At 41.7% G+C, this 22,360-nt stretch overlaps 3 protein-coding genes across 6 annotated transcripts in view; 2 read left to right on the forward strand and 1 right to left on the reverse strand.

Annotated features, from left to right (window-relative positions):
* The window catches only part of vgll4a (vestigial-like family member 4a), a 97,657-nt gene that overhangs the window by 48,904 nt on the left and 26,393 nt on the right, over positions 1–22,360 (forward strand). The window lies entirely within an intron of this gene.
* Positions 38–2,970, reverse strand: cnbpa (CCHC-type zinc finger, nucleic acid binding protein a). 2 transcript variants are annotated; one of them, XM_072448946.1, is made up of 5 exons: positions 2,823–2,970; positions 1,506–1,623; positions 1,368–1,433; positions 1,093–1,291; positions 38–1,013 (listed from the first exon to the last, which is right to left on the reverse strand). In XM_072448946.1, the coding sequence occupies exons 2-5, from the start codon at positions 1,618–1,620 to the stop codon at positions 896–898; spliced, it is 498 nt and encodes a 165-aa protein (XP_072305047.1). In that variant the 5' UTR covers positions 1,621–1,623; positions 2,823–2,970; the 3' UTR covers positions 38–895. The 2 variants fall into 2 exon arrangements, with proteins under 2 accessions (XP_072305047.1, XP_072305048.1); XM_072448947.1 differs by lacking the exon at positions 2,823–2,970 and adding an exon at positions 1,884–1,960.
* raf1a (Raf-1 proto-oncogene, serine/threonine kinase a) lies at positions 5,610–20,897 on the forward strand. 3 transcript variants are annotated; one of them, XM_072448926.1, is made up of 18 exons: positions 5,610–5,748; positions 8,523–8,749; positions 9,495–9,607; positions 9,705–9,807; positions 12,809–12,966; positions 13,033–13,122; positions 15,749–15,902; positions 16,894–17,013; positions 17,124–17,148; positions 17,743–17,852; positions 17,933–18,050; positions 18,133–18,217; positions 18,299–18,475; positions 18,565–18,611; positions 18,695–18,813; positions 18,895–19,026; positions 19,612–19,746; positions 19,948–20,897. In XM_072448926.1, exons 2-18 carry the CDS (start codon positions 8,549–8,551, stop codon positions 20,089–20,091), a joined length of 2,031 nt encoding a protein of 676 aa, XP_072305027.1. In that variant the 5' UTR covers positions 5,610–5,748; positions 8,523–8,548; the 3' UTR covers positions 20,092–20,897. The 3 variants fall into 3 exon arrangements, with proteins under 3 accessions (XP_072305027.1, XP_072305029.1, XP_072305028.1); XM_072448927.1 differs by lacking the exon at positions 5,610–5,748 and adding an exon at positions 6,007–6,030; XM_072448928.1 differs by lacking the exon at positions 16,894–17,013.

Below are 22,360 nucleotides of genomic sequence, written 5' to 3' on the forward strand. Positions count from 1 at the left end.
TTAGCCATCAATTCACAATAAAAAAAACAAAACAATGGTCTTCCCCGTGCTCCTCCAGGTTTATTGATGAGTTTAAAATTACATTTCTATTTTCTAGGACTTCAGTTGCACTTTCCTTCCGACTTAAAAACTGAGTACAAGCAAATGGTATTTATACAGTAGTCTAAGTGATATTGTACAAAAATAACATTTGATTTCTGTGAAAACTTTTTTCATCCCCAAATAACTCCTAAGTGATGTTCTGACAACAGCTTGTTACATTTTACCAAGGTTAAAAAAAAAAAAAAGAAACTTGAAATTCATTTTAAATGAAAGTCTACCTTGGATTCCCAAGTGATATTTAAATTGTAAACAGACCTTTTCTATAAAAGAACTTGATTCTTTTAATACCTCCATAATTGTATATCTTAGCAATATAACATGTAGTTTGTTATCGCCCATGTAGCTGCATGTTGGGCTGAAATGCATGTTATGAACCATTTCCATGTCATACTCCCTTGGCCAACTCATACCCCACTAAAACAAACCAAAATAACCATATGGAAGTTCAATTTCCATTTACTCCCATCTCATTTGACTGAGGCTCACGTCCATGAGCTCAGATATCCTATAGGTTCCCACATGTTTAGTCCCATTTATTCATCTCTGATCACCAGTGGCTTGGAAAGGGGGATTCTTTAACAAAGCATTATACATAACACCGCTACCAAACTAAAACATTTTGTATTGAATGCAGAAAGATATTTTTTCACCCCCTTCTTTGTATAACATGTCGAGAGACTCACTGGCCTGGGACTAGCCTCTGTTAGCCAACCTTTGGCCAGTGAAGAGGATTCAGAGAAAATAATACAACCAACCATCAATCTGAAAAAGGAGGGGCAACAGAGGGCACTGATTATGCGGTGGATTCAACGCTGCAGTCCTTTGCGTAGTGCCCAGACTTGCCGCAATTGTAGCAGTTAGTCTCGGTGGTTTTACTGCAATGCACGGCAACGTGGCCGATCTCTCCACATCTGTATGGAAAAGAAAGCAGTGATCAGATCACATCAGACTGACTTTCGAATACTAACGACCCTAAAGCAGAAGACTCACCTGTAACATTTCACCTGTTTACAAAGTTTCTGGATGTGACCAAAACCACCGCAGGAGTAACACTTCTGCTCTGCGACATGGTCACAGTCCCGAGCCATGTGGCCAGCCTTGCCACAGCTGTAGCAGACCTGCTCTCGGTCCTTCTTGGGCTCCTTGCAGTCCCGGGAAATGTGACCACTCCTGTGACAGTTGTAGCAAGCTAAAAATATAGAAAAGGAAAACGACTTACTCCAGCTCAACCACCCAAACAAACAGCTGCAACAGATGATACATACAATCTTCAACTTGTTCACAATCACGGGCCATGTGTCCTTGGTCTCCACATCGGTAACAGAACATTTCTGCAAAGGGAAAGATTTACACGTTACTCTTACAGGCACACATCATGTGTAAAGCTTGTAATAGGACAGTACCTTTACCCCGTGTTCGGCCCCTTCCGCGTCCACGTCCAACTGCATTTGGGCAGTTCTTGATCCAGTGCCCCGTACGGCCACATCCATAGCACTCTCCGTTGCTGCTCATCTCCATTGCCTAAAGAAAATAACATTGTTATAGGATATTATTTGATCACTTTTTAAAACATGACATCTGCCAGACCACTGTGTCACTCACACACACACACACACACACACACACACACACACACACACACACACACACACACACTTAATTGTCCCAATAGATTAACTCACAATCCAGAGGGAATTTGACAAAAATGGTAATTGAGTCTAGTCTATTCTAACAATAAAGATAGGTTTTTAACTACGGGATTTACTACTTAGCTAACTTACAAGAGTTCCTCAATAGCATCATGTTGTGATCGCCATAGGTCAAACTTCTCTTCAAGTGTTTGCTGACGGGGCTAAAGATGTCAGGTCAGTAAAATATGGTTAATGATTAATGCAGGGTCTCTTGTTTGGACGTGCCAATACATCTAAAACCGAAAATGCATACAAAACAAAATATGCATTAAAAAAAAAACTAAAAAAATTACATACGAATTCCGCCATGTGTCACACTGTAAACGCATGCTGCTGACCATGCAGGCTGGGATTGTGTGAGCCAACTTTGGAGGCTAGCTCCAGAAGGCAGTCACTTCACATCGTGTTAAAATCAAGTCTGCACTTGGTTCTGCTCAGTAAGACTAACAAATTGTCTATTCCACGTTATTCGACCCGTCATCAATACATAAATATACTTTCATGTGGTAGGTTATTAGTATCGACTCGTAATAAAGCCAACAAACTACGTGTTTTTGAAATTGCGCTGGCCTAGTCACGTTGATTTCGCTGCGTGCTCCAGAGACGCGCATTAGCCACCATGCTAACACCAGCACATGAACACGACCAACAAGACCCACACGGTCGACGATTATAACTTTACTCTTTCCCAAAACGAATATCAGCCTCGATAAAATTCAAGTTAGACGTTAATTTCACACACGAACGGGGATGTGGGAGTCTTTAGCAAGCTAAACGAATTGCCCGTGCAGCGTGCACATTTCACCAGCGCAGCCATTTATGCTAAGCTAATGCTAGCGGGCCAAAGTGTGATCCCGTTAGTCCATTACGAAGCCCATCACAAATCTAAACTTTGCTGGAGAAATCGGCAAAAATCACGTCCTGAAATGTTACTACGCGTTGGTTTGCATCACAATGTCTCAGATAAACATGAAACTAAACATCATGCATGGTTAAAATACTTTACAATTTTGCTTTGTTGGTACTTACCTCGGTCGCTACCTAGCTTTGTCAGTGTTTACGCCTTCTTCTTTGCGCTGCATGCGGTGAGAGCAGGAGCAGCACGGTTTGTCATTCACAGTAACCAGCGGAAAGAAGCGCCGTCATTGGACACATACTCAGCAGGCAGCCAATCAGACCCCAGGAAGACTGGGCACCGCCTCTGTATTTGAGCCAATCACAGCTCAAGAAACTTGCCCCCCTCTCCCAAGCGCTTACGTCAAACGTCATGTTTTGTTGTGCTGTTTTATTTATTTATTTATTAAATAACCTATTTTTTTAAATATATATATTTGAGGAATACACGTTGACTATATTGTAGGCCGTTGGTTTGCATTAAAACACTTTCAATTTAGATATAATTTAGGCCTACTTTTATGTATTCTATGTTTACATATATATCAAACTCAGAATCAAGATAAGATAAAAATCTTAACAGGGGAGATGTTTTGAACCATCAAGCAGTGGACCCAACTCCCTAGTCTGAAGCTGCATGTCTGCAGAACAGCTTTTTATACTCGAAATTTACATACATAACAATAAAATGTGACAGTATCAGTCCAATGTAACTGTTCTCCTACAATAGTTTACATTGTGAGTATGTGTAAATAGTTGAATTTTTTTGTTTCACAATAAGCTTTCTATGATGGCCCCAGCCAAATAAATAAACTAAGCTAAACTAAACTAAATTCAAGTTGTAGCACAAGTGTTAATTAATCCCTGGGCAGGCTGAGGTCACTCACAAAAAAATAATTGCCATATCAAAATTATCTACACGTTGATGGCAAAATATGTTCATATCGGCGTGTATTGCTTTTTTCAATCACAATACTGCCATATAGCCTCATGTCTTATTTTGGCACTATAGAAGCCAAAATAAGACTCAATGTTAGCCTTTAATTTTGTGAGGAAGATAGGACCTTGAACACTTCAAGTTATACATTTACTATGAAGACATAATAATGTATAAAGCGTAAATGTAGGCTGTATCCATATGTTTTAAATCGTCATATTTGTGTCCTCTTTGTTGTTCTCTCCTCAGTTATATCCCAGTGTGGCACATGCAGGAGTATCCCATCTCACAAAATGCTCTGTGAGATCAATAGCTTTCATCCCAGTATTAAGGTGGATTTGTCAGTCACTGTCTGGAAGTCTATTAATGTTGCCTGTATACTTACTCTTACCAGAACTGTTGGGTAAATAAATCTAAACATATACATCTATCAGAATGATACGAATATTAATAAAATGCGTTAAGTTAAAATGCAGCCGTGTGCCACATACATAAACAGAAGCACCTTAAATTTCAACAATGACAAAGCCCTTCCCTCATCCTCACAGATAGTCCAACAGTATGGGGTGATTTTTACCATTAGTTATCTCCAATATCTCTAAAGCAATGCAAACTCATCCTCAGGCGTATACTATCGCTTGAAGTAGAAATTAAAGAAAAACGCCTCAACATGGATCATCTGCCAAGACTGGACTTTGATGCTTTGTGGAAACTGTGGAGGCTGGACCTGCTCAGACAATTTCCATGCAATGTTGTTGATGAAGCTGTTTCTTTCTTAAGTTTTATATAGGCTATGTTACAATCTTCATTTGCTTACCTATGAACCTCAGCAAGCTTCAAGGATGAAAAGTTGAGGTGAGAGTATATCTTTATTATTATTATTATTTTATCCTGAATAGCACAACAACAATTGACATACTGCCTGCTGTAAGTCCAATAACATTCATTTAACTTAAATCAGCTACAATATGATTCTTTAATAAGGCCATAAAGCAATGACTGTAACACTGCTCTCAAACCTGCGTTGGCTTTTTTTAACCAGGCGATGGCGGTCTTGGGTGGCTAATATATATATGTGTGTGTGTGTGTGTGTGTGTGTGTGTAAAATCTAAATAAATATATTACACAACTTGCTTTAAAGATTACATTTAATTGGCTTCATACACTATACAATTATGCACCGTAACAACTTTTCCCATTAATAGAGGGGACAGTGGCCCTTCAGAGTCTAATTCTGACCCTATAGTCTAAAAAAAATACTTTAAAAAATGGTAATACTTTTAAACTTTGCTTTACAGATGGGCCCAGTATAAAGACAGAAAGTGACATTTTGAGCCACCTTAGAAATGATGTTATATATTCTTGTGTGTGTCCCCTTATGAGACGAATATATAAAAACACATTGTATAACGTGATTCAAATATGGATTGGACTGAAGCCTATTCATACAGTCCATGATGCATTTAGGCTCAGTATAAACCTGTGGAAAACTTTGTCATGCTTCCTTCCCATTAAAAACTCACTAGGTTTTCCATAGATTTCATCACGACCGATGCAAAAAAATACCCAAAAGTGATGATGGAATAAAATGGCTAAATGATTATAATAGTGGGAGGGCTCATGTTTGCCCCTTGCTGCGCAGAGTGTGATGCTTGCTCCTCGGCTTGGCTTGCAGCAGCTCTTGTTATGATGGCTCCAGGTCTTGTTTCAGTCCCTGGCGTCAGTCGGACTCCTCTCCACCTTCTCTTTTACGGTGGATATCGACAGAAACCCGGATTGTGCCCGCTTGACTTTCACTGTGAAAAGCGTTCCACGGCACTTTTGTCCGTGTAACTTTGCGGCCAGGCGGATTTTTGACCTCTTTCACCGCGAATAGTGAAATACGCATGTGCATTCTATATATATTTTTTATTTTACATTTTATATTTTTACAATAAAGTAACATTACACATCATTGCAGCGCAAACCGATTTCAATACGGCGTTTGTTTTGTCTCACTTGCGCGTTTTATTGCGCGTGTGATTTTTTTCCTCCTGCCTTTGAACGCGCTGCGAATATGATGTCACCGACGCCACTTTTTCCTGAAGTTATGGCGGAGCAGCACAACTTTTCTTACTTCTCTTGGTAAGCGATCAGCCGCAGTTTGCTTTGCGTTGTTTTATTGCGTGAACGTTACTGCACGCGTGTGTCGAATGTGCGATCGACTCTCAAAATTAGTCTGAATAAGTCTAGTGTGAGCGGATTGTTTGTTATGTTGGTTGCCTTTTGAGAGCGAGGGCCGAGGCAAATTCATGGCAATACACAGTGCCAGCCAGGCCTTCCAAACACACAATTAGCTTCATAACGTTTCTGCAATCCGCGTCTGCATAAACGTATCGGCCTCGATCAACAGATTTCTCCACCAAGGTAAAGTTATTGTGCGCATTTCTTTCCCCTTTTTTTTTTGTTGTTGCGCGATTTCCCGACAGCACCGCTTGCACACGCTTCTCGGTGTATTACGCACGTAGTTTGAGTGCAGTGACCTTTTGCAAAAATAAATAAATAATAAATACAGCTTTTAGGATCTCCACGTCCGTGTTTTTCTGTCCATGTTGCATTTGAACTGGAGCTGCACAATTTGGGGCAAAATATGGGCAAAATGTGTCATTGCGATTTTTCTGACCAACGTCGTGGCATTGATGTAGTTGGATTCTGGTTAAAGAAGTGCACGTTAAAATAAACACGTCCACGAGCGTTAATATGTGAGAAAAGACTGAAATGTGAACTGCAAAACTAAAACGAGAATCAAATGCACTTCAGAACATGTTTGAAGAGGTCTAAACTACAGGGTGAACAGGTTTTAAACATAATGAACCGGATTGTGTTGAGTGCTGCAACGATTAATCAGAATAATCGTGACAGGTCGACTATTTTTTCAGTTCTAATTATTAAACAAACCACACAGACTCTAAAAAAACGTGCCTATGCTTTTAAATCCATGACGGCATCAAAATGTCAATAAAGAGTAAATCATTTCAGATTGCCATCATTAACTCACTTTATTCATAAATACCCTCCATTTTATTTAGTCAAAAATGTATGGGAAAAATTGCAATATGTTCAGCAGACTTGAGGTCTAATTGGAAAAAAATAATCAGACTAGTCGATTGCTAAAATAATCATTAGTTGCAGCCCTTGTTTGCAAAATAATTTAATAATTACGGTCTTTGGGATTTGCTAATTGCGACCTTTCAAATTTCACTTAGATTGCGATGCCATTATATCGTGCAGCCTATAATTTTGTACCGTGCAACTGTAAAGCTTCCAAGTGTTTCGACATTTTTTTTCCAGGGATGGCCCGAAATGGCAACCACAAACTGTCGTAATGAGTGGTGCTGGCGTGTTATTGTGTGGCTTACTCTAGTGATAGGTCTTTGGAGGTCGTGCTCTTTTGTAGTGAGAGTGTACTGAAAATAACTGGAACTCCTAGCCTTGCAGTTTGTATTGGAAACAAACCGCAGAAGAGGGCATGGTTGTTTGGATTAAATGTAACCTGTCTGTCTTGCGAGTGCATTAAGCGAAGGTTCTTCTGCCTGCGGTGTTGTCTTAATAATAAAATCCATGCCATAATGTGCACTAATGTTCTTTTGTTTTGTTTGTTGTGGAAAAGCATGAACTTTAATGGCACCTCTGACCCTTTGTCGTGGCTTGAGCTTCTTCTTCTTGTCAAAATGGATTAAATTGTGTTTGTCCCCTCTTCAAATCGTCTAAGTGTTCAACTTAAATATCAACACGGATTATATTTTTATACATTCTTGGATATTGTAATTTCGGGTGAAATGATAAAACCCTTGACAAAACAACGTCTTAAGTGACCAGTAATTCAAAATATATTTTTTATTGCTTCCAAGCCTCTGACTAGGAGTGGGAAATATTGAAAAATAATAATCTTTCCATGATCTCGATGGCAATATTCAGAGAATATTTTTAATTATTATTATTTTAACTGTACGTCAGGAATGTGCTAAAATGTACCTGTAATTGTCTTGGTTGAGGTTCAAGTATTGCACAAAACGGGAATGGACCTTAAAATGATCCACAAATATCACTTTGTAGTTATACTCTTGTTTGGTAGATTACTAGACGTTTGTGTCTCTTTGAGCATCTCCAAAACAGTGTGATTTATAGCTCTTTTTAAAGTCGCATAAGGATCATAAACATCGAGAGCAAATCTACAATTTCTTGCACTACATCCTCTGCATTTGCTGATGTCACAATAGTTCTAGATACGCTATGTAATTTTTCTGTCTGAGGATCTGCCACCCGCTTGTCTCCATGGAGATGTTGTTTGCATGGAATGTTCCACAAGATGGTATTAATCCTATTTCTATCTCTATATCCTCTCTATTTTCTGACTCCTGAGTTACAAGTTAAAAACCCTGTAATTAAAAGCTAGATTCACATGTTTATTCCATACTGTGGAACATTCCTGGCAAAGTAATATCTCCATGGCGACGAGCAGGTGCCAGATTGGGGCTGCAACAAATAATCGACTAATTGTGACAAGTCAACTGCAACTTGGCCCTACAGACTCTAAAAACACATACGGAAAGACATTTTTATAACAATGACATTGTTAAATTAAAATAAAAAAAAATAATGAACTATTTCTGAATTGATCAGTGATACGTTTTTATTAATAAATATTCTCAACCTTGAAGCCTTCAGTCACCATATTTGAATCTTTTATTTGTTTGATACGTAAAGTCTCAATGTACAACAGAAATAATTGTTTGACTTGTCAAAACTCAAAGCTGCATTATGCACATTTAAATTGGAAATACATTTCAAAGACCAGTAACAAGACCTCTCAGATGTCGGTTGAGAGCTCTTTTGACAGTGTTTTCGCTACATTTCAGACCGTTTGTAGCACTTGGCTCTTCTAATGGAGCACCTCCAAGGAGCGTGGAAGTCCCTGAGTAACGGGTTCAGTATGAAGGACCCTGCGTTTGAGAACCCCTGCCTGTCGCCCACCATGGTCCAAGGTTTCCCCTGCCAGCGCCGCTCCTCCGATGACGCCAAGATGCCCGATTCCAAGACAAGCAGCACAATCCGCGTCTACCTCCCAAACCAACAACGCACCGTGGTGAGTCAGGAAAACACACAGATGTCAGGATTAATCGTTGTTACTAGTAAATGTCATGCAAATGCCCCAAAACAATCATAATTAAGTGACCTAATTGTGCAAAAAGTGAAATAAATAAACCGTCTAATAATTAGGAAAAGATGGCGGTTTGGAGACCAGTTCAGATTTAGGTGGAATAAATTGGGATAGTTTTCTATTAAATGGCACGGGAAAAAAATACTTATTAAACAGTAAAGTTGTGAATAATTATGGCCCAGCTGAGGAAAAATCTTTAAAAATGACATTTTTGCAATGATGAAGATATTCAAGAATCTGAAAACAACCTATTGATTACCATGTGATAATGTAGCTCTCAGATTTTGAGCAAGAGGCAGTTTTATTTTTTGCATTGGGCAGTGTTTTAATGCTAAATCTGATGGAGCAAAATCTGCATGAAGACCCCGGGGTGAATGGGTATCGCTGTGTTAATAAATAAATTAAACGGCTCATTTTTATTCTTATATTTTTGCTCCTTTTTTATGATGTTGTGAATGTGCTGTAATCTCAAAGACTGTAATAATGGTAAATCACTATCAATCTCACCGTCATTTTCTTTTTACGTCGTCAACTTTCGCAAACTCTGCACTATTCTACTATTCATCACAGTACGATCACAGTACAGTTGTAACTCTGACATTTTGCATCCCACCCCTTTTTTTGCATTATTGTGGGCCCCCGATCTGAAGTGAGTGGTTTGTTTCCACAGGTAAATGTGCGACCGGGAATGACTTTGCACAGTTGCCTAATTAAAGCCTTAAAGGTCAGAGGTCTCCAGCCCGAATGCTGTGCTGTGTTTAAATTGCATCCGGCGCAGGGAAGGTAAGCTGAAACGGTCGAATGTGGGACCCCAAAAAGTCTCTGTGTCTGTGTGTAAATGATGAAGCGATTTGAGTAATGTATTCCTCCTCTTATTCAGTAAAAAGCTCAGAATGGATTGGAACACAGACTCCACTTCTTTAATTGGTGAAGAGCTCCTTGTGGAAGTTTTGGATCATGTCCCCTTGACAACTCATAATTTTGTAAGTACGATTACCTCTTCGTCATGATTCACCTACACATACATACAAGGCAAGATATACTTTCATTTAGAGATGTCACAATATTTATTAAAAAAAAAAAAAAATACCCATCACGATTTAACAATTACTCACAATTATTGAGACCAAATCTTTAATTTTCCTTCATTCCTGTTGTCTGACATTACTTTTCCTCAAGTTTGTTGCTGGCTTTACAAAACTGATCTTTCTGAAGAACAAAATCAAGTTAAATGTGAAAAGAAGTCAGATTAAAACATTTATATATATATTTTTTTTATCAAATCAAATCAAATCAATTTATTTTTGTAAGGCCCAAAATCACAACAACAGTTGCCTCTGAGGGCCACAGGGAGAAATGAATCAACAATGTCTGTGGTGGCGAGGGACGATGTCCCAGGGTCCTCTGTCCTTAGACTCTCCTTCTCGGCCAGGAAAAACTACAAAAAAAAACCTCTTTGGGAAAAAAGTGTAGAAACCTGGAGGAGTTCCAGTGAAGGAGAGATCCGACTCTCACAGACGGACACGAGGGAGACTGGAGCTGGACCCACTCTTCAGGCAGATGAGGGACCGACTGAGGCGAACTGGACCCACTCTTCAGGCAGATGAGGGACCGACTGAGGCGAACTGGACCCACTCTTCAGGCAGATGAGGGACCGTCTGAGTCGAGCTGGACCCACTCTTCAGGCAGATGAGGGACCGTCGGAGGCGAACTGGACCCACTCTTCAGGCAGATGAGGGACCGTCGGAGGCGAGCTGGACCCACTCTTCAGGCAGATGAGGGACCGTCGGAGGCGAACTGGACCCACTCTTCAGGCAGATGAGGGACCGTCTGAGGCGAACTGGACCCACTCCTCAGGCAGATGAGGGACCATCGGAGGCGAGCTGGACCCACTCCTCAGGCAGATGAGGGACCGTCCACACAGGGCAGGGACCACTTCACCAGGAGAGGGACATCTGGGTCCACAGGTCCTCAGGAGTGAACAGTTTGCAAGTGGAAATAAAAAATAAATATTGTTTGATTAGCATAAGTAGTCAGAAGAAGAGGATAGTGCTCAAGCTGACATACTTCCCCCAGCATAGTTACTCCTAGGGCAGCGTAGCTAAAGCTGTGGGTTTATGTTTCTGTTCCTAACTAGTCTGACCATAAGCGATTTCGAAGAGGAACGTTTTAAGCCTGGACTTAAATGAAGAGACTGTGTCAGCATATTTAACATGGGTCGGGAGCTGATTCCATAACACAGGAGCTTGGTAGCTAAACGCTCTACCTCCTACAGTACTTTTAGAGACTCTTGGCACCACCAGAAGGCCGGCATTCTGAGAGCGAAGAGCTCTGTTTGGATGATATGGTTCTATAGCATCTTTGAGGTAGGATGGGGCCATGTCATTTATGGCTTTGTAGGTCAAGAGTAGAATTTTAAATTTGATTCTAAACTCGACGGGGAGCCAGTGAAGAGACTTCAGCACTGGCGTAATGTGCTCTCTTCTTTTTGTTCCTGATAGTAATCTTGCTGCTGCATTTTGAACCAGTTGAAAGCTTTTTATGGAGCTTTTAGGACACGCTGCAAGCAAGGAGTTACAGTAGTCTAATCTAGTCGTTACAAATGCATGGATACGTTTTTCAGCATCGCTTTTAGGCAGGATTCTTCTGATTTTGGCTATGTTGCGCAAATGGAAATAGGCTGTTTTACAGACTTGATTTATATGAGCTTTAAATGAGAACTCCTGGTCAAATAAGACTCCAAGATTTCTTACAGTAGAACTAGAGGCTACACTAACATTGTCCAGTGTGGCTATCTGCTCAGATATATCGTCTCGTAGATGCTTAGGGCCAAGCACAATGACCTCGTTTTTTTCAGGGTTAAGAAGCAGGTAGTTTAGTGTCATCCAGGTTTTTATCTCCTTCACACAAGTACTAAGTCTGTCTACTTGATCGCTCTGATCAGGTTTCATTGATAAATACAGCTGAGTGTCATCTGCATAGCAGTGGAAGTTAATGCCATGCTTTCTGATAATGTTGCCTAATGGCAGCATATAAAGAGTAAACAGAATTGGACCGAGTACCGAACCCTGTGGCACACCGTAAATTACTTTAGAGCATGGTGAGGAGCTCTTGTTTACATTAACAAATTGGTACCTGTCAGATAAATAGGATTTAAACCAGCTGAGGGCTGTTCCTCCAACACTTACATCTTACATTCTAACCTCTGCAGTAGAATGTTGTGGTCAATGGTGTCAAACGCTGCGCTGAGGTCCAACAGAACCAGGATTGAGACCAGTCAATCGTCAGCGGCTAATAACAAATCATTTGTGACTTTAACTAGTGCAGTTTCAGTGCTGTGGTGGGCTCTGAACCCTGACTGGAAAACTTCAAATAAGTTATTGTCCTGCAGGTGGCGACAAAGCTGTTTTACTACAACTTTTTCAAGGATTTTAGAGACGAAGGGAAGATTTGAAATAGGTCTGTAGTTTACCAATAGGTCGGGATCTAGATTAGGCTTTTTCAGAAGAGGTTTAATGACTGCATATGACTTTTAGTGTATATATTGAACAAAAATGCTTAATTTTGCTTTTAAAATGGTCACAATTATTATTTATTGTTTTTTACAATTGCATTGTGACCTGAACAATCACGATTATTGATTAATTTAATAATCTGGACATTGCTGCTTTCATTTAAAGGTGTATTCTGTAACTTTCTGTCTGCTTCGTGCTTTTCTCTGTGGAGATTTTATTGCTTTTCCCTGGAATGGAACAGTATGGCATTAAAAAAATTTATCAAGCATCTATTTTGATTGCAAATGTTATATTGCTCAAAAATACCCTGCTTTCTCACCTTTCCATAAATATCTAGTCACTTGCTTGTCTCCGTGGGAATAAATCGGTTTAATGCCATGCTGTGGTACATTCCAAGCCACACAGTGCATCCTTTAACGAGGATATGAACGTCCACCTTTAACACTCCTTTATGTCTTTCCTTTTCCAGGTTCGTAAGACGTATTTGAAGTTAGCCTTTTGTGATATTTGCCAGAAGTTTCTTATAAATGGTTTTCGTTGCCAAACCTGTGGCTACAAATTTCATGAACACTGCAGCACCAAAGTACCAACGATGTGCGTCGACTGGAGCAACATAAGACAGCTCCTGTGAGTGTCTCGTCCACGCTTGGTCGGATAAGCCTCCATCTTCTAACTCTCGTCTTTGTTTTTTAGGTTGTGTCCAACACCCGGAGAGGGCAGTGCACCATCTCTTCCACCAATGACGTTTCGGAGAATGAGGGAATCTCTAACAAGGATTCCAAGGTTGGCCAAATTTCAAACTTTCTTCCTTTCTTGATTTACATTCGCATTTTTCATACGTTTTCCAGATTAGGCTGCGAGCTGCCACTGTCAGCCATTATTACATGCCCAATTTCAGTCAAATTTTGGAGTAACCTTAATATTTATTGAAGCAAATCCCGATTCTTAATTGCCTACAGCGCTTTATGGGAGCTTACATTTCCAAGGCTGATGTAATTGGTGCAGTGAATCGGGTCTGTTGTTTCAGGCGCACTTTAAAATGGTTTGAAAAGCACTTTGGGTCGCTGTAATAGCTCCATGTATCTGCCAGTGCAAGTACTTTTGAAATATACCAGTCCCAATTGGGGATTTGTTTTGCTGTCAAGAGTTTCACTTTGAGGGTTTGTTGTGAAACTTATTTAATTTCTGTGGATACAAGTAGGCAAAGTTTTCTTCATTCAATTACTTTGTTATTACAGACAATATTTCATGAGTTGGCAAGGCAAGTTTATTTGTAGAGCATAATTCGTGCATAAGGCAATTCAAAGTGCTTCACACGACTGGAAACAATGCATTAAAATCACACAGACATGACAGAAATCACAAAACAGTTTTTAGACATCAAAGAGAAGAGTGCAAATAGAATCCTTTCAGTCAGCCTGTCTCACATCTTCAGGATGTCCTGACTCTGGCATCAGCAGGAGGCCGGTCCATGTTTAGTCCTGACTCTGGCACCAGCAGGAGGCCGGTCCATGTTTAGTCCTGACTCTGGGCACCAGCAGGAGGCCGGTCCATGTTTAGTCCTGACTCTGGCATCAGCAGGAGGCCGGTCCATGTTTAGTCCTGACTCTGGCACCAGCAGGAGGCCGGTCCATGTTTAGTCCTGACTCTGGCACCAGCAGGAGGACGGTCCATGTTTAGTCCTGACTCTGGCACCAGCAGGAGGCCGGTCCATGTTTAGTCCTGACTCTGGGCACCAGCAGGAGGCCGGTCCATGTTTAGTCCTGACTCTGGGCACCAGCAGGAGGCCGGTCCATGTTTAGTCCTGACTCTGGCATCAGCAGGAGGCCGGTCCATGTTTAGTCCTGACTCTGGCACCAGCAGGAGGCCGGTCCATGTTTAGTCCTGACTCTGGCACCAGCAGGAGGACGGTCCATGTTTAGTCCTGACTCTGGCACCAGCAGGAGGCCGGTCCATGTTTAGTCCTGACTCTGGGCACCAGCAGGAGGACGGTCCATGTTTAGTCCTGACTCTGGCACCAGCAGGAGGCCGGTCCATGTTTAGTCCTGACTCTGGGCACCAGCAGGAGGCCGGTCCATGTTTAGTCCTGACTCTGGGCACCAGCAGGAGGCCAGTCCATGTTTAGTCCCGACTCTGGCACCAGCAGGAGGCTGGTCCATGTTTAGTCCTGACTCTGGTACCAGCAGGAGGCCGGTCCATGTTTAGTCCTGACTCTGGCACCAGCAGGAGGCCGGTCCATGTTTAGTCCTGACTCTGGGCACCAGCAGGAGGCCGGTCCATGTTTAGTCCTGACTTTGGGCACCAGCAGGAGGCCGGTCCATGTTTAATCCTGACTCTGGGCACCAGCAGGAGGCCGGCCCATGTTTAGTCCTGACTCTGGCACCAGCAGGAGGCCGGTCCATGTTTAGTCCTGACTCTGGGCACCAGCAGGAGGCCGGTCCATGTTTAGTCCTGACTCTGGGCACCAGCAGGAGGCCGGTCCATGTTTAATCCTGACTCTGGGCACCAGCAGGAGGCCGGTCCATGTTTAGTCCTGACTCTGGCACCAGCAGGAGGCCGGTCCATGTTTAGTCCTGACTCTGGGCACCAGCAGGAGGCCGGTCCATGTTTAGTCCTGACTCTGGGCACCAGCAGGAGGCCGGTTCATGTTTAGTCCTGACTCTGGCACCAGCAGGAGGCTGGTCCATGTTAGTCCTGACTCTGGCACCAGCAGGAGGCCGGTCCATGTTTAGTCCTGACTCTGGCACCAGCAGGAGGCTGGTCCATGTTTAGTCCTGACTCTGGGCACCAGCAGGAGGCTGGTCCATGTTTAGTCCTGACTCTGGGCACCAGCAGGAGGCCGCTCCATGTTTAGTCCTGACTCTGGCACCAGCAGGAGGCCGCTCCATGTTTAGTCCTGACTCTGGCACCAGCAGGAGGCCGGTCCATGTTTAGTCCTGACTCTGGCACCAGCAGGAGGCCGGTCCATGTTTAGTCCTGACTCTGGCACCAGCAGGAGAACAAAATGTGCACATTTCCCTCGTCATGTTTGTGTAGTCACAGCTCAGGATGAATAATAAGACCACTTTTTACAAGCCTTTGTGTTTAACCAAAAGCCATTGAGATCGAGACCTCTTCTCTCGGCTCATGTTTTGGAGTATAGACCAGATCATAATTATTCGATTAACTATTTCTATAAAGTAGTTTGCGCCATTAGATTGACCATTGCCATTTCATGTTCTTATATTCTTACAACATAATGTTTATTATCTAAACTCTTGCAATACATCATATAATTGTGCAACGTGTTTTTGCCCCAAACCCACATGCTAAATATAGAATGTTTTCATCTAGTTGTGGTGCTTTATGATGACACAAACACAAGTGGCGTGGTATAAACACTGTTACACCGTTTGTTTTCTTCTGCCAGCTCCGCTCACAGATACTCCACGCCTCACGTCTTCAACTACAACACATCCTATGTCTCTCCGGGGGGCGCGCTCTCTCAGAGGCAACGCTCTACCTCCACACCAAACGTCCACATGGTCAGCACCACCCTGCCCATCGACAGCAGCATGATGGAGGTATCCACCCCAACGGTTTATTTTTTTTTATTCATGCATTCATTTAATTCATCCATCGTCTCTATAACCACGATACATTAAAAAGCACATCAAAATACTTTCTACTTTCATATTGCTGAAAATCTCATCATAATATTAAATGTGTATTGGCCAGTTTTTTACAATTCAGATTTTGGTCATATATGATCAGAGATACGATCTTGAATTTCATGATGTCATTAGAATGGAGAGCAGGTCTATTGCGGAAGTTGAATTGGTGCCGCCATCCGTTTTAATCCTCCCTCGGGTTGTGTTATTCTACACAGGGCTGCCGATATCAAGGGAAGTGGCGATCCATAGTAAAAAGAGGCAAAAGTGGAGAGGGCAGAAAATCACGCTATGGAAGATTTCAAGTTTTTTAATGAAACATCCAAAGTTATAATCCACAAATGTTGAAACTCATCATTATTTGTTTGGAATTTGCTCCACAAACATATTTCCCTTTTATCTATTTCTGCTGACAGAGTATTTGTAACACGAGGATAGGTCCAGTAAAAAAAGAGATATTATTAACCCTAAACCATGTCAACGAATCTGAAAAAGTACCATTGAATTGTGACCTGACCTCCAACTTGATCTGAAACTATAGAGATTCTACAATATGACTTGAACACAACCTATAAAATATAACCACAGTGCAGTCTTCCATTGTCAAATCTCAGAACAACAATTGCACATTTCAACGATCATCTACAGTACATTCTGTTAAACGATCTGCCCGGACAGGTTCTAGCCCGTTTTAATCCTCATGGCAGCTCCTTTTGATTATTTTAAGTCTTTATTTTCTTTATTTCTGCCTACCTTCTTCTTCCTAACCACACTGTTCTTCCATAATTAGTGTATTTCACCAGCCAGTTTTGCATGGCACACTTTGGCACTCTTCTGGCCAATTTTCCTCATCTTTTCCTATACCTTTGCCTTTTTCCTCCCTTCTCGCCCCGGTGGGGAGTAGCTAGACTGCCTGAATGCCTCCTCCAGCTCCTGGTGTCATAGATTCTGGCTCAAGAGGAAATTAGGTATAGTGTACTTCTCCCAGTCTTTTGCTGAGGCCACACCCGAGGTTTCCAACAAGGTTAGAAAACAAGCCTGTCTGGGTAGCATGTCACACTCACAATAGAGAAGTCAAAGCATAAGACTACATTGAATTTATGTAAAACGGTAAATGTTTCTTCTTTTTTTCAGGATGCCATGTGTGATCACAACTCTGGTAAGTGTCTATTGTGTCATGACACCCATATGACCGTGTTGGCCAGAGCACTTTTCTACTGTCAGTTACCCCTTGAACAAGCATGAGTTTTTAAATGAAAGGCGACATAAAGAATAAAGCCTGTACAGGGCACGGCTATGCTAGAAAATGTTAAAGAGAAAGTGGATCATCAACATTTTCCTCATTGTAAACCACAGTATTGATCTAAATTTGACTTGACTTCCTGTTCAAAACTGCGGAAGTGATAAGCCTGTGCAACTTCAGTGTAGTAAGCAGCTGATTTTTTATTTTTGAAGGTGGCTACGTGACATTTTAAACCCCTACATTTGTCATGTGGGCTCTGTATTTTTCAATTGCAACCAAGTACAGTGATGTATCCACTCAAATGCAGAACAATACAGTAATTACCCATTACTTATAACGTGGTTAAACACTCATAATGTTATTTACCATAATATGTTCCCCTATGATAATAAGTTGTATGAAGTAAGAATATATTTGTGTTTGGTGGCTTCATATGATTCTGTTGCACTCTGCGTGCGAATGTGCGGTACAATTATCTCATTGTCTCTTTCTTAATTTCTGCCCCTGAAGCAGGTAGCTCTCCCAACCAGAGCCCCACCGGCTGGGCCCAGTCCAAAACCCCTGCTCCTGCCCAGCGCGAGAGGGCTACTTCTCTCAACACTCAGGAAAAAAATAAAATTGTAAGCTTTTATAAAGTGGTCATTTACTTGTCTGCTCATTTTGGATATGTTCTAGTCTCACTACTCGTGTTCCCATGCAGAGACCTCGAGACAAGCGAGATTCCAGTTATTACTGGGAGATTGAGGCCAGTGAGGTGTATCTGTCGTCCTGCATCGGTTCAGGCTCTTTTGGAACTGTATTCAAAGGGAAATGGCATGGTATATGGATGTCTATTTGTCAAGGAAGCATATTATGTCAATTTGTCAATAATTATTAATCACATTTTTTGTATGAATTCAGGCGATGTAGCAGTCAAAATCTTAAAAGTCAAAGATCCAACCCCTGAACAGTTTCAAGCTTTCAGAAATGAAGTGGCTGTTTTGCGGTAGGTTTTCTGCAACCTCTGCTTTGTATTACTTTGCAAATTATTCTTATCTATCTGTTGTGCTGGTGCGTCTGCCCACAGGAAAACCCGACATGTCAATATCCTGTTGTTTATGGGTTATATGACAAAAGACAACCTGGCCATAGTGACTCAGTGGTGTGAAGGAAGCAGCCTTTACAAGCACATTCATGTTCAGGAGACCAACTTCCAGATGATCCAGCGGATAGACATCGCCAGGCAAACGGCACAGGGCATGGAGTAAGTCTCACACTGTGAATAGACAAACTGTACAAAACATGTCATTATTACAATGTCAATGATGATTTTTGTACTTTACTTTTTTGTAGCTACTTACACGCAAAGAACATCATTCATCGTGACATGAAGTCCAACAGTATCCTTTTATCATTTAGGGAACTCATTGTTAAAATACTCTCCCTAAACCACTTCAGTTGTGATTCTTTAATAGAAATGCAGACATCTTTTTACATGATGGACTAACTGTTAAAATAGGAGACTTTGGTCTTGCAACTGTAAAAACAAGATGGAGTGGCTCACATCAAGTGGAGCAGCCCTCAGGTTCTGTTCTCTGGATGGTGAGTTTCAGTGTCCTCTAGCAGCAGAGATATTGTATGTATAATGTAACTAAATCTAAACACACAAACTGTTTGTTTCAGGCCCCTGAAGTGATTCGAATGGAGGACAACAATCCTTACAGCTTCCAGTCTGATGTCTATTCCTATGGAATTGTGCTCTTTGAACTCATGACTGGAGAGCTCCCATATTCTCAGATCACAAACAGGGATCAGGTACAGTCATAGCCCCATTTGCTCTCTAGATATAATGGTATCAGAGTGTTCTGACTTTATTATAGGCCTTTTCTTTTCAGTCAATCATTTCAAACATTTCTATTGGTCAAAATAATGCAAAAGCTCCCATTTAAATGAACCCTGGCGTGTGATGCCCAACTTGTATGTAAAACCTCCAGCAGACAGGTCTCCTCTGCCTCCTTGGCCCAGAGGCAGTAGAAATACACTGTGGCTTTCCAAAGGGTTTGTTGAGCTGGCCTGAGGCCCACTGAGACGAGCGCCCTGGAGCCACAAGGCTAATTTTAGCCTTAGTAACACAATCCTGGAGGTGTGGGAGAAAAGGGGCACTATGTGTGTGTGTTAAACGTACCTCAGAACCTGGCGGCGTACTTGACTTGGTTCATGCTGTCTTCCCTCAAAGAGGACAAAGTGTGCCTTCAGTTCAGTACCCCAGCCCCTCCTGACAGGGGTTTAATGTCAGATAGCCTGGCAGCACACAGAGGACTTGGCACCTTTTTTATTTTCCCCACAACATGCGTTTACCCCCGTCCACTGTTGATTTGATATGGGCTGTCTCCCCCACAGATCATCTTTATGGTGGGCAGAGGTTACCTATCTCCAGACCTCAGTAAGCTCTTCAAGAGTTGTCCCAAAGCCTTGAAAAGGCTGGTCGCTGACTGCATCAAGAAATCCAAAGATGAGAGACCTCTTTTTCCACAGGTACATAATATTTCTTCATAAAATTGATATTGTAAGGATTTAATGTTGCTCATTTTATAAGGCTGCAGCCCCCATGTAAAAGACACTTTGCGATGTGACGCCTCGAGATGGAATCAATGCTTTCAAACTTAGACTGTGCATTGCAGTTTGTTGCCTTTGTGGTCAAGCTGAACCTCTGTATGTGTTGCTTTTTTGGTTTAGATCTTGTCATCCATCGAGCTCCTCCAACACGCTCTTCCTAAGATAAACCGCAGTGCCTCTGAACCGTCCCTGCACCGAGCAGCCCACACTGAGGACATGAACACCACCTGCACTCTGACCTCCACCAGGCTGCCTGTGTTTTAAGACTGCACTAACCCCATCACCTCTGTCCCTTTGATGACCCAAAGGCAATACACCCAAAGTGATACACAAATCATTGAAGACTGTAGCTAATCAATACAGATACTGTTAAACATCCATGATGTTTGGATGTGGACCTGCAGGGACAATGCTTCAGAGATTATCTATGAAGGAAAACTGGACCCACAAAAACAGATCAACAGGATCATGGTTAAGAAGGTGCCTTACTTTTGTCTTCCTTGTTCCTGGTTACATTGTACATACATTCACATACTGTAAATCTACCTAAAGACGGCACAAATGGACTTGAAAGGAAGATGAGACAGTCCGTCCGGAGAAGGATCCCTGCAAACGTCAAAGGGCCTCCAGTGGAGCCTCTGGATTTTGTCCATTTAGTTTCTCAGTAGGTGTTGATTTGTCCATTGTCTTAAATGAGAAAATCTTAAATGGTGAAAAATTATTTTTGTTTTTTGTCTTTGATGTAGACTGTCCAGTGTCTTGTTGGGTCCTATTAGAGGGTGTTAGTATGGGATGGAAAACTTTGAATTTGCACATTTTTGCAAAAGCAATTGTTTTAAATCAGCAGTTAAATCTCTGTAGAAAATGGAGATGTAGATACCACACACTTTAGGTCCTGCAGCTTTTTCAGGAGCGGGATCTTTGCTGTTGTCTTAAATATTTAAATCACATGGAGACTAACATGTACTGTTCATCATGTCTCTTTTAAGAGGTTAAACATATTGTATAACTGGGCAAGAAGGTTCTCTATTCACTATTTTAATAAAATTAAGTTAATTTTTTGTGCTAAAGTTGATTGTGGAGATTATTCTTCCATACAGAGTCCTTAATGTGGTCTGTTGACACTAGATTATTCAGTCTGGCCTTGTTCTTCTTCTCACACATTGAAGTACCACGGATCTGCCAGAGTTGGTGGTGAAGTGTAATGTTGACTGTAGCAGTAGCAACGCCGTGTGACCGCACTGGGGACTGTGCAGACACGTCACCAGGGGCCTCGCACTGGCCCCAGCCCCTGTGAAGCGCTCGAGCGCAGAGGAACAGTCGAGCGACAGGGGAGGCGTGTGGTGGAAAGAGAAGCATGTACGCTTTGTTTTAGGGTAAACAGCCAACGAATCACTGCTGCAGGACGCTCACAGAACCATTATTACTGTTATTATTTAAGGTGTAATTTAGTTATTAGAAGAAGAAATTCCCCATGCCTATTTTTGAAACAAAATTAGATGTCTTTAGTTCAATCTATAGTTCAAAAAACCCTAATTATGAAGTATTATCTGCCTGTTTTGTCACATTGACTTTATTTTGTCATTCATGCCATTAAAGTGGATACAGTTGGTCACAAACTCTTAGGTGTTTGACATTAGGAATGCAATAGAATGAAATATTTTACTGTTTGATCACCGTCTCATTAATGGTGAATAATGCTGATATTTTTACTCTATAATTGTAACACAAAAAATTCTGATACTGGAATGTTTTTTTTCAAGTACTTTAAAAGTACTGTACTCGCATGCTACTAACATTTACACTTTGTGATAAATGCAAGCGCTCAAGCTCTAATTGAATCACTTAGTAACTGTGACAAGGTGACATCAGCCATTTGACAAGCTGTTAATATCACCAACTGTACAAATCACTAAACAGTTCCTCATTTGCAGCCACTTGTATCACAAGCACATGCAACAGTGAATGTGCTGTTATTATGTAACTGATGGCACACATTCAGTGTAGGTGTAGTGTCTCCACCAGATGGCAACAGTGCTTTTATTTTTGCTATGGCTACTCTATATCAAGAAAGTGCATTGAAGGACACATAGAAGCTTTTATCAAACCACTGTAGGCCTTTATTTTTCCTTGTATTATGTCTATCTTTTATTCATAGTTTGCTTTGTCTTTTTGCATAGACGCAGATGGTTGATTCAGTCAAGTCCCACAAGGCATTTAGTCTTGTGCAGCAGCTTGGCAGAAAGAGGAGACTGGGCTGACTTCTTCCTACACAAAGCAGATTCTAGTCACATTTTAAGCACCGTCAGGCACTATAAGTACTTGTTTAACCGTGCTGTGACATAGAATTTGCAGTCGCACCTGTCAGGGAGCTAGGAGGAGATCCAAGTTTTTTGTTTTTGAGTGGATCTTTGAGTAAGCCATGAGAGTAAATGGCAGCTCTCTGTGTACTGGGCCTTTGTAGAACCATCAGGACTCGACCAGCACTGAGCCCAGAGCCAGGGCTGAAAATGGACTTAATCTGCCCATTACT

Source organism: Eucyclogobius newberryi, unplaced genomic scaffold (assembly GCF_026437365.1).
Source record: "Eucyclogobius newberryi isolate DKJ021-1_F unplaced genomic scaffold, fEucNew1.0.hap1 SCAF_17, whole genome shotgun sequence".
NCBI classification, from domain to species: Eukaryota; Metazoa; Chordata; class Actinopteri; order Gobiiformes; family Gobiidae; genus Eucyclogobius; species Eucyclogobius newberryi.

Coding starts and splice junctions, on each gene's coding strand:
- raf1a (XM_072448926.1), top strand. CDS start 8,549: ATGGAGCACCTCCAAGGAGCGTGGAAGTCCCTGAGTAACGGGTTCAGT. Junction 18,476..18,564: donor CAAACGGCACAGGGCATGGA/GTAAGTCTCACA, acceptor ACTTTTTTGTAG/CTACTTACACGCAAAGAACA. Junction 18,814..18,894: donor CAGGTTCTGTTCTCTGGATG/GTGAGTTTCAGT, acceptor TGTTTGTTTCAG/GCCCCTGAAGTGATTCGAAT.
- cnbpa (XM_072448946.1), bottom strand. CDS start 1,620: ATGGAGATGAGCAGCAACGGAGAGTGCTATGGATGTGGCCGTACGGGG. Junction 1,434..1,505: donor GGGCCGAACACGGGGTAAAG/GTACTGTCCTAT, acceptor TTCCCTTTGCAG/AAATGTTCTGTTACCGATGT. Junction 1,292..1,367: donor TTGTGAACAAGTTGAAGATT/GTATGTATCATC, acceptor CTATATTTTTAG/CTTGCTACAACTGTCACAGG.